The 15,852-nt window shown below is 46.3% G+C and overlaps 1 protein-coding gene across 6 annotated transcripts in view; it reads right to left on the reverse strand.

The window, feature by feature from the left end:
* LOC137426887 (BTB/POZ domain-containing protein 6-like) overlaps positions 1 to 15,852 on the reverse strand; it is a 43,939-nt gene that overhangs the window by 14,094 nt on the left and 13,993 nt on the right. For 2 of the 6 annotated variants that reach the window (XM_068115880.2, XM_068115883.2), the window contains exons 2-3: positions 727 to 817; positions 264 to 382 (exon numbers count right to left, since the gene is read on the reverse strand). In XM_068115880.2, the coding sequence (XP_067971981.2) occupies positions 264 to 382; positions 727 to 817 (210 nt within the window). Of the gene's footprint in view, positions 1 to 263; positions 383 to 726; positions 818 to 2,280; positions 2,637 to 2,805; positions 3,566 to 15,852 lie in introns of those variants that run through there. The other 4 variants (XM_068115879.2, XM_068115877.2, XM_068115882.2 and 1 more) reach the window with 4 other exon arrangements.

The raw sequence follows: 15,852 nt of genomic DNA on the forward strand, positions 1-15,852 counted from the left end.
AAGAGTCCACGTGAAGATCGCCTTGGGAGCAGCAGGACGGGTGGATCCTTTGTAAAGTGAAAATACGCAGATCACCGAACAGAGCGGTTCATCTCCCAGAGTCAGGACCAAGGAGTGCTTTGTAATACATGTTTAACATCGAGACACCAAATGTGTTATTTCTATCGCTTCCTTATTGTTCACAAGACAAAGCTAATAACTACACGAATTATCTTCCATACGTATCGACCGATTGCATCAGTAAAACTCAGAGTGAAACTCACTTCATGAGAACCAGGAAGGCATCTGGCTGCATGTCGGGAAGGGCGATTTCTTCCGTGTTCTTGCACGGGTTACCGAACAGCATGGACTGGAACACAGAGCTGCCAACAGCGAGCACGTACTGCAGGGGGAAGAGACCGGGAGGGAGCAACGCTATGATAGATAGCTACGTCTCTGTTACAATATTTTAATAAATTACTCATAACTGAGGGATTCTGGGTATTTTAGCCTCGAGTAAATTGGAACAGATTTTCGGATTGAAAGACACGTTTATTTTATAAACAGCGAATGGCTTCGTTTGACGATGGCAATGGGTGCGTCTGCATCAGTATCACAACAATGGAACTTGTTAAAGCCACAGCCCAGTTTCATAGCATTAGGAAAACGACAATGAAGTGTCACGTGACGTTATTTCTGCGCCAATCACGTGGTTTGATAAATAGGCTAACCCGACGACAAGGATACCTTATGTGCAGGAATGCGCACACACTCCTCCGGAGGGCCAACGAGAAAATGCACGTCGGCCATTAGGTCGTTATTGTACATAAGAGCGTTCCTGGGGAGAGGGCAGGGGGGTTGAGGGGATAAGTCGAAGACACGAAAGACAACTCAGCTTGTTGAGTGACAACATATATATATATATATAAAATGTATGTATATGGTATGTATGTGTTATATGTTATATGTATGTATGAATATGTTATATGTATATATGTTATATGTATGTATGTATGAATATGTTATATGTATATATGTATATATGTTATATGTATGTATGAATATGTTATAAGCATATATGTTATATGTAGGTATGAATATGTTATATGTATATATGTTATATGTATGTATGAATATGTTATATGTATATATGTTATATGTATGTATGAATATGTTATATGTATATATGTTATATGTATGTATGTATGAATATGTTATATGTATATATGTTATATGTATGTATGAATATGTTATAAGCATATATGTTATATGTAGGTATGAATATGTTATATGTATATATGTTATATGTATGTATGAATATGTTATATGTATATATGTTATATGTATGTATGAATATGTTATATGTATATGTTATATGTATGTATGTATGAATATGTTATATGTATATGTTATATGTATGTATGTATGAATATGTTATATGTATATATGTTATATGTATGTATGAATATGTTACATGTATATATGTTATATGTATGTATGAATATGTTATATGTATATATGTTATATGTATGTATGAATATGTTGTATGTATATATGTTAAATGTATGTATGAATGTTACATGTATATATGTTATATGTATGTATGAATATGTTATATGTATATATGTTATATGTATGTATGAATATGTTACATGTATATATGTTATATGTGTGTATGAATATGTTATATGTATGTATGAATATGTTATATGTATATATGTTATATGTATGTATGTATGTATGTATGTATATATAATCAACGACATAACAGCGTGACGAGCGCTGTCCCGATCTCCTGTGGACCGAAGTCCAAGACCAAAGCGTCACCTCCGTCCCGGAGGCCTCAGCCCGGCCACTCTGTCAACAGACAGAGATTTATTCTTTGGTCCCCATTGGCTAAACATCAAGCAGAGCCGCCAATCCAGATTTCGGGCTTATTTACCCTCATCAGGACGGCATACTGCAAAAAATCTAACCAACTATATATATATATAGTTCGGTGCAGTGACGCACTTGTTGGGTCATGTGAGCATCGTGGGAAAGTATTCGAACCGAGTGACGGAAATATTTCAGGTTCACACCGCCTTTGGCTTGTTACTACACGCTGTTATAAAGCCTGCTGCAGTGGTAGGGGCGAAACGAAAGTACTTTGTAAGTGTAAAATGCATATTTATAGTATTTTTATAGGCACTCAAATTACATTGTCTAGTAGGACTTACAGTATGTATTATTCATAAGCAGGTACTTCTCAAGTACTTATTCGCTCAAACTCAAAGGTAGGGCACTCAAAACTCTACGTACCCCTGTGTCGGAGTGGCGACCCCTCCAGGTTTGTGCCCCCTTGTAAAAGAGTGCTTCTTCTTCTTCATAATCTTCTTCTTCTCGGATAATCGCCTTTGAGCTGCCGAGTGTGGGTTCCATTGCCGACCTCACGAGCTAAACGGTTACCCTGGTATTTCGCAGGCATCGAGTACACCATCCTTTGGAGGCGGTTATGCCGACTGTTCCGTCTGCTCGCATTCGTCGGTGGATGATCCCACCGCATCTTTCGAAAAGAGCATGCCATTGCGCGCCGGTGGCTAAAAATCGGCTAAATTCCTAATTCGTGCCCCGATTTGACCGCTGGGATGAGCAACGGCAAACCAGCTGGTGTATTCTATGCATTGTGCATAACAGAGAGTGCGGATAGGTTTGCTAAAGTACTATCCAGTACTACAACTACATACATATATAATATATATATATATATATATAGTATAGTGCTGAATAGTACGTGGTTAGTGTTAAGGCGTCGCCAGGTACGCGTCATCGACCGCGAGTACGAACCGTGGCTGCTCGTGCCGTACGTGATGCCCACCTCTCACGCACGGTGGGGAATGCTTCCTGCCAGTGCTCGTGCGGCCCCATGGCGTGCTGTTGCTGCTGCTGCTGCCTCGGCTTCTTCCCAGCGCTCCCCGTGAGACTCCGCTCTCGCGTCTCCAGCTCGGGTCGTCCTCCCGACACCGCTCCGCCTCGACCACCCGGTCTCGGGCCGCGAAGTCCGTTCCCCGCCCTCCGGAGACGCGCACGTTTGAGCGCCTCGGGCAGCAGAAGCACGAAGGAGAGACAGCGGGAGGGAAGCGTTCCCGCCAAGCCGATCCCATCGCGGCCCATCGGAGCAACTCCGATGGGAACGATCCCGCGGTCTCACGCTGGAGTCTGCTATCTCTCAGGGATCTTCCAACGAGGTCTACGACTCCATAGGCCTATAATCTCCCGGTCTCTGATCCGGTCGCTGAAGGCCTATACAAGGTTCCGGTTTCGCTGCGTTGCTAGGATACTTTAGACCCAGGACGAGGCCCCTTGGTCTCCCACGGACGTGTTCTCGGTCTATTACGGATGCCAATAGAATTCCTTGTCCCTTTTCCCCTCCACACTTTTTTTTTCCACTTTTCCTCTTTATATACCCCACGTTCATTTATATTACACTACGTTTCTTCATTATCACTCTTACCCTCCTGTGCACACAGTCACACACCTTCCACGGTCTATCTTTAAGCGCGTGCCCTGCCATTACCCGTGGCGTCCCAGGCCACGCCTTCCCTTCGCTCCGCCCCCTCACGCCCCGCCCTCCGGTGCCACGCCCTCTTTGCAGACCACGATTTTGCGTCTTTCTGCAAGGGGGATCCACGGACGCGCTTTTGTCCGAACACCTGTCGGCTGCGCTCTCTGCCCTCGTAAATTGCAACAAATCGCCCTCGCCGAAGACCCCACGTGCAAACATCACGTGTTACAATGTCTGTCACGCGCGACTGTTTGGGACGGAATCCAAGCGTTCGTTCCACGCTCCCAACAGAGCGTCGCTGATGCGAATGTATTAAACGCCAACTGGTCATGGGCCGGATGGCAGGTCAAATGAAAATGAAATCGGTTTCATTGCTCGGCTGCTTTAAAACGTCGTTTACTCGTGAGCAGCTTGTAAAGGCTGACCTGATCTTTACACAAACCTTGGGAAGCTCGCACAATAATCAGAGCGGTCGCTCAGAACCGGAGATCAAACGCATGTGGCCATTAATACATCCAATTTGATACGATGCAGACAGTCGATTTTAAACCATCGATTGGATGAGCTGTGGAAGATGGAGAACACGGACTTAATGAACCTTTACCTTGTAGTTGCACCATGGTGATTGTTTTTTTTACCTCCGCCACCAAAGGTAGATGGAGGTTTTGTTTTCACCCCTGTTTGTTTGTTTGTTTGTGAACAAACATTTTGTGAACAAACTTCTACAACAATCTCAAAGTTGTGGACGGATTCGGACGAAATTTGGCAGAAATGTAGCGTATGTGACAAGGACGAAATGATTCGATTTTGGGGAAGATCTGGATTCGGATCCGGCTAGTATAATCTTTTAAGTGATTCTTCACAATTCGGAGATAGGGCCAAAAACGATACATGGCAGCATATCTCAAAAAGTTGTGGAACGGATTTGGACGAAACTTGTTCTGTGACTTATCATCATGAAGCCATGTACCAAGTTTCAGTTGAATATGTTAAAGAGTAAGGTGGAAAAAGGTGCAGAAAACCACAGGTGGGATGGATGGACGTATGGACAGACAGACGGACAGACGGACGGATGGACAGGTGAAGAGCAAACATATAGTAGGGGACTAATAATTAATTAGGGCCTTGAAATGAAGTGATGGTAATAGTAGTAGTTGTAGTAATAGGTAATAGTAGTAGGAAGTAGTAGTGGTAGTAATAGTAGTAGGTAGTAGTAGTGGTAGTGGTAGTCATAGTAGTGGGTAGTAGTGGTTGTAGTGGTAGTAGTAGTTGTACATAGTAGTTGAGGTAGTAGTAGTAGTAGGAGTGCTAGTGGTAGTAATAGTAGTAGGTAGTAGTAGTAGGAGTAATAGTAGTAGGTAGTACTTTTAGTAGTGGTAGTAATAGTAGTAGGTAGTAGTGGTAGTAATAGTAGTAGGTAGTAGTAGTAATAGTATTAGGTAGTAGTAATAGTATTAGGTAGTAGTAGTGGTAGTAATAGTAGGCAGTAGTAGTAGTTGTAGTGGTTGTAGTAGGTAGTAGTAGTTGTACGTAGTAGTTGAAGGTAGTAGTAGTAGTAGTGGTAGTAATAGTAGTAGGTAGTAGTAATAGTAGTAGGTAGTAGTAGTAGTAATAGTAGTAGGTAGTAGTAGTAGTAATAGTTGTAGGTAGTAGTAGTGGTAGTAATTGTAGTAGGTAGTAGTGGTAGTAATTGTAGTAGGTAGTAGTGGTAGTAATAGTAGTAGGTAGTAGTGGTAGTAATAGTAGTAGGTAGAGGTGGTAGTAATAGTAGTAGGTAGTAGTAGTATTAGCAGTGGTAGTGGTAGTAATAGTAGTAGGTAGTAGTAGTAGGAGTAATAGTAGTAGGTAGTACTTTTAGTAGTGGTAGTAATAGTAGTAGGTAGTAGTGGTAGTAATAGTAGTAGGTAGTAGTAGTAATAGTATTAGGTAGTAGTAGTAGTAGTAATAGTATTAGGTAGTAGTAGTGGTAGTAATAGTAGGCAGTAGTAGTAGTTGTAGTGGTTGTAGTTGTACGTAGTAGTTGAAGGTAGTAGTAGTAGTAGTGGTAGTAATAGTAGTAGGTAGTAGTAATAGTAGTAGGTAGTAGTAGTAGTAATAGTTGTAGGTAGTAGTAGTAGTAATAGTTGTAGGTAGTAGTAGTGGTAGTAATTGTAGTAGGTAGTAGTGGTAGTAATTGTAGTAGGTAGTAGTGGTAGTAATAGTAGTAGGTAGTAGTGGTAGTAATAGTAGTAGGTAGTAGTGGTAGTAATAGTAGTAGGTAGTAGTAGTATTAGCAGTGGTAGTAATAGTAGTAGGTAGTAGTAGTAAGAGTGATAGTAGTAGTGGTAGTAATAGTAGTAGGTAGTAGTAATAGTAGTAGGTAGTATTAGTGGTAGTAATAGTAGTAGGTAGTAGTGGTAGTAATAGTAGTAGGTAGTAGTGGTAGTAATAATAGTAGGTAGTGGTGGTAGTAATAGCAGTAGGTAGTGGTAGTAATAGTAGTAGGTAGTAGTAGTTGTAGTGGTAGTTGTAGGTAGTAGTAGTTGTAGTCGGCATAGTAGTAGTACTAGTAGTAGTTGGCAACAATGCATGTACGAGTACTATGTACGTCATACACACGTTTACTGAACATGTCAATGTATCGAATCGCAGATTGGTGTTGATACACTTTATATATTAGTTCGATGTTGTGGCTTCGCTTGATCTGTTGTATATGTCTATATGTCTATCGCACACTATATACCATAAATTATAGTCCATAATCCTATATATATATATATATATATGGACAGTCATGTGAAAAAGTAAGTACACCCCATGTAAAGTTTTGACTTTTTCAACATATTTCAACATACAGCTATTTGATCTTCATTTCAACAACATTGATAGTAGTGGGGCGGCTTAGCCCAAATATTCAAAAGAATTGTGCATTTTGTGAAACAAGCACCAAATTTGGCACAAATGTACATTAATATGTTGCGAACATTTTCAGATATTGGGCCACTTGAAATTCCGTAATTTTTTTTTTCAAATTTTTTCAAATTTCGTAATTTCAAATTTTTCGGGTGACACCGTCACAATTTCGGTCTTCGAGGCCGGCCGATAGGCAAAGTGTGACCGGAAGGGACGAGGTTCTCCTGACCACGTGGCCCTCGATCTGGGAAGCGAGAGGCGTTCCATTAGTGGACGCGCCCCTCACGCCCGACTTTTGGGCAGCCCCGGCAGGCCGTTTGTTTTGACGTTCCGTGACAGGCCCCGCACCCCCACATCCGGGCCGACCGGAAGCTTACCCGTGGCGTCCCAGGCCACGCCTTCCCTTCGCTCCGCCCCCTCACGCTACTACCACCTCTACCTTCCGGTGTATGGCCAGGTTAAAGCCTGGATCTAAATCCCATCGAGATGTTGTGGGGGGATTTGAAACGAGCTGTGCATGCAAGAAACCCCTCAAACATCGCACAGCTGAAAGAATTCTGCATGGAGGAGTGGGCAAAAATTTCTAGTTCAAAAATTTATAAGAAACGCCTACTTGAGGTTGTTTCTGCCAAAGGTGGCAATACCACCTATTAGAGCCAAGGGTGTACTTACTTTTTCCACATGCGAAATTTGCATTTATGTTTATTTAAATTATACAATGGACGACAAAATGTAAATGTTTCATGATAGTTGTTATATTATATCACCTTTATCTATCAATATTGTTGAAATGAAGATCAAATAGCTGTATGTTGAAATATGTTGAAAAAGTCAAAACTTTACATGGGGTGTACTTACTTTTTCACATGACTGTGTATATATATATATATATATATATATATATATATATATATATATATATATATATATATATATATATATATTGTAACGGTTTTGAGAAGTGTAACGAATTTGAGAAGTGTAACGGTTTTTGAGAAGTGTAACAATTTTGGAGGAAGTGTAACGAATGTGAAAAGTATGGTTTTGTTGTGTGTAACACCCTCGTAATGTAAATAATGGTCGCAGCCGTCCTCCTAGTTAATTCCATGAAACTTACACACAGGCCACGATATATCTTTTTAAATAGTGTATTTCCTTATTCTATGTAGGCTAAATATGTGTTTCCCACTAGATTGACTTTGCATTGTATCAAACAAAATAAGCGTAGGCCCTTTCAATTTCCCCAAACATCTCCGCTCTCCAAAGTTCCTTTCAAAAGGGGTGCGAGTGGTGTTCAATCCCGCAAGCCGCCATTGCCCATGTGCTCATCTCGGAGAAGGGGGGGGTAGGAGCCGCCAACTCACAGGCGTGGCACGTCGTCATGAGCAAAGAAGGAATCGGACAGCCCTAACAGCCAACCAGCACCGCTGTTAGCGACCGGTAGGCGTGCCCTCGCAGCCGGCGGCTTGATTCCGCCCCGAGTGATAAAAGCGACTGGAAGGGACTGCTTCACCAGATGGGAGATGAGCGAAGAGGTGACATACGAGAGGAGCTGTGAGCTGAGCTGTGAGCGGTGAGATGCGAGACGCTCCAAGCCAAAGAGGAGAGGTACTCGGAGAGGAAACCAGCTTTGGAGCTGTGCGCGCTGAGAGGAGGGAGACGGCTCCACCAGAAGGAGAGGAACAGGTGTGACCGAGCCAGCGCGTGATGTCTACAGCATCGGCAGCGGATACGCGACCGAGGGTTTTCCCGCCAAAAACGCGAGGAATTGAGAGCTGCTACCTCCGACCCTGCCTCCCTCTCCAGCAACCCACCTCCGCCATCCCTGTCTGCAATTTCCCCCGTGTAAGTGTGAACGTCGTCTGTCCTAATCGTTGTCCTGGGGTTAAGTAAATTGAATAGAATAAGTTAACGATTCCCTGTGTGACTGCTTCTTCCATCCATTGCTTGTGTGTGTATAATAAATCTGTTCTTCCTCCGTACTCTGTCTTCTTCTCTTTTTCCTTCTCTTTCGGTCGCTTTAGAGGTTTCCCGATTGAATATCTGTGGTGCGATCTGGTCAACGTCGGGTGGGATCGGGTTCTATTCGGGGAGTAACTGTTCGGTCGCGGTTGGACCATCCGCTCGGCCCATCATAACATCTAAACCGCGTCGGTAACAATTGGTAGTCAGGAGTTGGGATTCGAACCTGGGACTAAATTTATTTAGCCCAAATTTTGCACACCAATTGAACTATTGACTGTAACAATTGGTGTCGAGGAGTGAGATCGGACCCGAAGCGCGCTTAACGCGCTCAAAATTACAAGCTGCCGAAATTTATTTTGTTTTATAAAACCCGAATTTTGAGATCGCGCCATGGACAATCAAGGCGATCGGATGTCGGTGGGGGAGATAGACGGGTTAGGAGTAACCCAGGATCAAATGGAGGGGAGCAATGAGGAGGCGGTTGAGGGAGTATCAGACGCACAAAATGGCGCTCTCGCGCACGAGGTTGGAGGCGCGCAAAATGGCGCCTCGCACATGGCTACGGCGACGGCGCCCGTGACCGTAGTATTGTTGGATTCGAACCTTTTGCTACAAATGGAGGCCCTCATGCTAGAAATGGAAAACAGAATAAACGGAATGAGGGCCGATAGGGAGGAAAGGGAGCAGAGGGACAGAGACCGCAAGTTGGGTGAAAGGGTCCCAGGGGTGCACGACGAGGTAACGCGGGTCGAGAAGCACTGGTTGAACGAAGCGGAGAAAAGCACGGGTACAATGACCGGGGTAGAAATCGCGACCCGGGGTTTGGAAAAGCCGGCGACCGATGAGGTAGAGGGAATTTTATTAAAGCCAACGGTCGTCGAGGTGAACAAAGAAATTATGGGTATAGTTGAAATTGGAGAGACCGGGGACTTAAAGTTAAAAGAGCAACAATCGGAGGAAGGAATGGAAATTGCTCAAAGTCTAAATGCACATCCTGATGCTGTACTCGCTAATCCAAATGGAAGTTTGCAGGTTTTGGTGCAGGGAGGAAGAAGAACCCCGAAGGTGAGACGTGCTGTTGTGTATTGTGCTGGGAGATTTTGTAAGAGGATGTTTAGCGACAAAAGAATTGTTCGCTCGCTTGGGATCGAGGAAGCATCCGGGCGTTGGTGAAGGGTCCCGTTTGAGTGGAAATGGCACGCGTGTGGAAAAAAAGTGTGCGTCAAGGGGTGAGCGTGTTACGAAGCGCGAGTGTGATACCGAGTGCGAGCGAGAATGCACGTCGGGGTGTACGGAGTGTGACACGAATAGTGAGTTGGTGATGGCGCAGGTGCGAGAGGGCACATCGGAGCGCGAGTGTGAAACCGAGTGCGAGCGAGAATGCACGTCGGGGTGTACGGAGTGTGACACGGAGAGTGAGTTGGTGATGGCGCAGGTGCGAGAGGGCACATCGGAGCGCGAGTGTGAAACCGAGTGCGAGCGAGAATGCACGTCGGGGTGTACGAAGTGTGACACGGAGAGTAAGGTGGTGGTGGAACGTGTGCGAGGAAGCACACCTGAGTTGGTGGTAGCGCGAGTGTGGGAGAGCCCGTGTGAGCGCGTTAGTGGGTGGATGCCAGAGTGCACGCCCATGGTGAGTGTTACGGAGGACGTAACGGAGGAGAGGTGTGCACCGAAGTGTGCGCAAGAGTGTGCGCGAGAGGTGTGGTGTGTAACAGAGAGAGCGTTGGTGGAATGTACGGACGGCGTTGGAACGCCGGGTTTTGTGAGGGTGGAAGGGGTAGCGTATGCGTGTGAGCATGCAAGTGAAGCATCGACGGTAACCGGGTTAGTGGTTAGGGCGACGGATAGCCGATGCGAGCACTCGGGGCGCGGTGTGCTTTGTTGGGTGCGAGGCCCGGCGCGGATCGATGCTGCGTCGCTTCTCTTCGAAGCGTCGTTGCCGATTCGGGCTTGGCCCCGCCCCGCACGGTCGAGTCCGGGCCTTGGCGGGCGAGGTGACTGGTCCGGTTCAAGGGCGAGTGGGAGGAAGCGGTACGGTGCCCCCTCGTGGGGACGGGGTTCCGACCGGGGGAGATTGAGCCATCGGGCCCGGGACCGCAAGGTGCCGCGCCGAGATGGTGCGTGGAACCTCGGTCCAACCAAACCACCTCCCTTGAACTGAAAGCCGGACGGATTCAACCTGCAGGCGACCAAACCACCCGAATTCATTGCTCGGCTTTACGAAGCCGAGTTTAATGATGTCATGACGCACCGAGGCTAGGATATAGTGGACTGTGATGATGGTGATAGTGATAGTGATCGTGATTTGATACGAAATTTATAATAGTGGGTAGAATTGGCAGTAAATGGAAAATTTTTGAATTAGTTGGAATTTGGACGAGCAAAATTGATAGTGGGACCTCCCCGATGTGGTGGGATGGCAAATCCACCATCCCTCACAACGAAGGGGGGCAAAGGAGCACTAGGTTTATGGGGTGTATGGCAGTGAAAACTAGCCCGGGTGGGTTAGGATATATCGTGTGTAGGGATCTAGAAGAGATTGACATTAGGTAACGTTAAGGTTAGTTAGTGACTGATACCTGTAGTGGGGACGCAGGTAGATTAGTGTGGATGATAATGACGTGGGAGCGCAATAGTTTAAAGGGACGACTGGGAAGCGCAAGTTTCAGAGGGGAGTAGTTAGCTGAGATGATGCCGTGTGTTTGAGGAGTGAACAGGTGTGATTGCACAGGTGTGCAACTGAACAGGTGTGTGGAGCAGTGTATGAGGGAGTAGTGGTGATTGTGTATTGTGATGACCAAATGGTCCAGGAAGAAAGGAGGGTGCAGGTGGCACCAGGTGTGAGGGCACAGGTGTGCAACAACAGGTGTATGTGGCTATGTGGAATAAATGGTAGTGTGGAATATCTGGAGTATTGGAATGGATGGTCGTGGAGTGAGTATGGTGGAAATTGTGGAGTGGAGTGGATGGTGCGAAGGTGTGAATGGGGGAAGAGTGGACCCCCATCACGGATACCCGGGGCGGGTAGTGTAAGTGTTAGGTAGAGGGTATAGGTAAATTGTGGTTGGATATTGGCATCTGTGGTGCGGGTGAAAGAATGGTCTTTGGATGGGTGCATTAGTGTTGTGGAAATGGCTGGGCGTGTAGCCTGTTAGTGTGTGTAGTTGGTTGGGCGCTCCACCACTGTGAGGATGTCGGCCAGGTGAGGCCGCAGGTGGGCTCTGGGAGCCGGTAGTTGTGGATGGGGCCCGAGGATCCGGAGGACGGACCCGGGTAGCCCAGTGCCAGAGGGCACCAGGGGGTGAGAGTGCGAGAGGGCCTTCCCCAGTTAGTTAGGTTAGGGTGAGGAGCTAGGTAAGCTCGGGTGGCAACTGCAGTGGTGGAGGTGTGCAGGTGGGTAGACCTGCTGGGAGAGCTACACGTCACAGCCCAGAAATTGTGCAAGGGCACCGGGAGATGAATCGGGGGAGTGAGACCCCAAATTGAGAAGCACCACAGTTTGGTCAATGGGAATTGGTTTTTAGAACCCATAGTGTAAGTTGGCCAATGGATTGGCAGGGAAAGACCCCGGGTAGTGTAAAGTGTGTTAAGATCATTTAGAGGATAGTTAGGATGAAGGATCTCCTCGCACCATCTGCATCCACTCACCTGAGGTGACAGGTACTCCACACCATGCCATGGTTTGATTATTTTTTATGATGCAAATGTTTGGATTGTGAGACGCATCATGACGTGGGTGTGACATTGTGCTTTGTTGTTCCATCTCTTCCTCCTTATGAGGATTGATGATGAATTGGGTGATGGCAAATTTTGGTTAGAGGGATTGTGGAGACGAATTTGGTATAGGAGAAATATGGGGAAGACGTGACAGTAGTGACGAATTTGTAAATGGGTAGATTTTTGTACATATGGGGTAAGGGCAAGGGTAGTGTAGGTGACAGGGGGGTGACGTACGGTAGGGACGAGCTTTCTCACTTCGCCCTCCGTACGCATTTCGCCTTGCATTGCCTTATTGATGTGTACCCTTGTGACCTTACCCCTCGCTCAATTGTCTCTTTTGTCTCCCACATGACCTGTGCGCCATTGGGGGCCGAGGGGAGCGTGCGTGAGGTGGCCATTGTGCGCACGAGATTCCCAGAACCAGCATGCATTGCGTTGATGTACCACTTTATGGACCGCTGTTCTGCGGCCAAGTACCACTTGATGGACCCCAGGTTCTGGGGCAGGGCACCTCTGTTGGAGACCGGCCATAGTGGCCAGGGAATCTTGCTTGCGGACCTCGGTAAGGTGGCACCTATGCCAAACAGGTGGACCACCCTTAGTTGGCCCCTGAGGCCCGAAATAAAAACGAACACAAGTTGTGCTTTTTATTATTTCCAACTAGGCCGCATGAAGCCAGAAGACGTCGGGAAGAACATCGGCCCAGCAGAGAAAGAGAAGACCACCACCAGTTGTTTTGTTGTGTTTATTATGAACCATGGTGAATGTGCACCGAGTGGTGCTTTGTGGTGCTTGTGGTGCTTTTGGTGCTTTTGGGTGCTTTGGTGGTATTGGTACTGGTGCATCGATGCAATGCGTGCTGTCTCCTCCCTCCCAACAGGAATTTCTTTTTCTTGTTCCCTAAAAAAAACAAAAAAAAACACAGGTCCTGGGTTGCGTTGTAAATAAGAAATAACGTCATTGTAAATAATGCTCCCCACCGTAAATGTATAGTTTGAGAATAATTCCATAATTCGGTTAGCTGTGGGCTTGAGTCTGTTAGACAGGGTGCAATGCAATAGGGGGACATACTTATTTGTGTTTTAAGATTGTCACACTCAGGGTCAGGTTAAAAGTAGAGGGAATTACACCTACGTGTCACACTAAGTTAAAGTTTTGTAGGCCCGAGCCCGGGCTGAAGAAAGGAGGGTGCAGTGTAACGGTTTTGAGAAGTGTAACGAATTTGAGAAGTGTAACGGTTTTTGAGAAGTGTAACAATTTTGGAGGAAGTGTAACGAATGTGAAAAGTATGGTTTTGTTGTGTGTAACACCCTCGTAATGTAAATAATGGTCGCAGCCGTCCTCCTAGTTAATTCCATGAAACTTACACACAGGCCACGATATATCTTTTTAAATAGTGTATTTCCTTATTCTATGTAGGCTAAATATGTGTTTCCCACTAGATTGACTTTGCATTGTATCAAGCAAAATAAGCGTAGGCCCTTTCAATTTCCCCAAACATCTCCGCTCTCCAAAGTTCCTTTCAAAAGGGGTGCGAGTGGTGTTCAATCCCGCAAGCCGCCATTGCCCATGTGCTCATCTCGGAGAAGGGGGGGGGGGGGGTAGGAGCCGCCAACTCACAGGCGTGGCACGTCGTCATGAGCAAAGGAGGAATCGGACAGCCCTAACAGCCAACCAGCACCGCGGTTAGCGACCGGTAGGCGTGCCCTCGCAGCCGGCGGCTTGATTCCGCCCCGAGTGATAAAAGCGACTGGAAGGGACTGCTTCACCAGATGGGAGATGAGCGAAGAGGTGACATACGAGAGGAGCTGTGAGCTGAGCTGTGAGCGGTGAGATGCGAGACGCTCCAAGCCAAAGAGGAGAGGTACTCGGAGAGGAACCAGCTTTGGAGAGACGCGCTGAGAGGAGGGAGACGGCTCCACCAGAAGGAGAGGAGCAGGTGTGACCGAGCCAGCGCGTGACGTCTACAGCATCGGCAGCGGATACGCGACCGAGGGTTTTCCCGCCAAAAATACGAAGAATTGAGAGCTGCTACCTCCGACCCTGCCTCCCTCTCCAGCAACCCACCTCCGCCATCCCTGCCTGCAATTTCCCCCGTGTAAGTGTGAACGTCGTCTGTCCTAATCGTTGTCCTGGGGTTAAGTAAATTTAATAGTGTAAGTTAACGATTCGCTGTGTGACTGCTTCTTCCATCCATTGCTTGTGTGTGTATAATAAATCTGTTCTTCCTCCGTACTCTGTCTTCTTCTCTTTTTCCTTCTCTTTCGGTCGCTTTAGAGGTTTCCCGATTGAATATCTGTGGTGCGATCTGGTCAACGTCGGGTTCTAATCGGGGAGTAACTGTTCGGTCGCGGTTGGACCATCCACTCGGCCCATCATAACATCTAAACCGCGTCTGTAACAATATATATATATATATATATATATATATATATATATATATATATATATATATATATATATATATATATATATATATATAAAAATATATATATATATATATAAATATATATATATATATATAAATATATATATATATATATAAATATATATATATATATATAAATATATATATATATATATAAATATATATATATATATATAAATATATATATATATAAATATATATATATATATATATATATATATATATTGTTGCGGATCTCTCGAAGCCCATCGACGTACAGAGGGGGGTTAAACCACTTTTACCCCTCGGGTCTTGGAATCCATGAGGCCGAGTCGCCACTCCCATAGCGAGCGTGGGAAAGGGTATCGGGTCGATTCCACATGTACCTTTGGTACCCACGCTGCCACGAAACCGGGGACTGGACCTCGCACCAGCCACGCTAATCGAATACGCTCGAGCGGTTTGCGAATCATGTGACTCGTGCCGTTACTTTTATTGAGCCCGATTGGAGCGGTTTTATTTGTGCGATGCTCGGCCAAAAGATGGAAATGACGGGCACGATCAAATGGAAGAAAGAACAGGTTTATTTACACTATACAGAGCGAAGAGACACAGAGCAGGCTTAATCAGTCTTAACTTATCTCCCAGACATGGGCCCACTCACTCACCCAGGAAAAAGGAGGAAGGACAGTTCGCGCTCCAAACGCGCCTGGGCGCCGGTCGCTCCCGGACAGCTCGCCGGGCGTGGCCCTCCGAGGTTCACGGCACGTATGCTGGGAGCGCAGGCAAGGAGATCGCGCATCTGTGGCCCGGAATGGATAGTCTCCACAAACGCGATTAACACAGCCGCAAAGCGCAGGGCACGGGGAGAGTTCGTGTACAGCGAGGCTATAACAAGCAAGGGACTTCACTCGTGCTGCGACAATGTCTCTTTCTCACTTGCTCAATCACCATGAACCAACCACGAACCAACTCTCTCCCGGGGCGACTGACTCGGTGGGCTCAGGGCAATGTTTTATATAGCCCCTCCACCGGTCCTACCCGAATGTTCCAAGCCCCTCCTCTCTCTGCCGTTGTGAGCCACTCCCCTTGAGCTCCGATTGGCGGCTCGCTGCTTACCGGCCACTCCCTGCAGCTCCTCCCTTCAGCCTTGCCAGACTTGTTCCAGGCCTAGCACGTGGCATTCCAGCCCAAAAGAACACCTAACTCACTGGCCTGCTCAACGCAAACTAACATGGGAAAGGAGACTACGCTTACATTTATTAAGAAATAACTGAACTAAAGCGAGGCTACATGTTGTGGTGTGACTACCTATGAGGGGGGGTCATCCTTTATTCACAAA

Source organism: Myxine glutinosa, chromosome 5 (assembly GCF_964187855.1).
Source record: "Myxine glutinosa chromosome 5, kmMyxGlut1.1, whole genome shotgun sequence".
NCBI lineage: Eukaryota > Metazoa > Chordata > Myxini > Myxiniformes > Myxinidae > Myxine > Myxine glutinosa.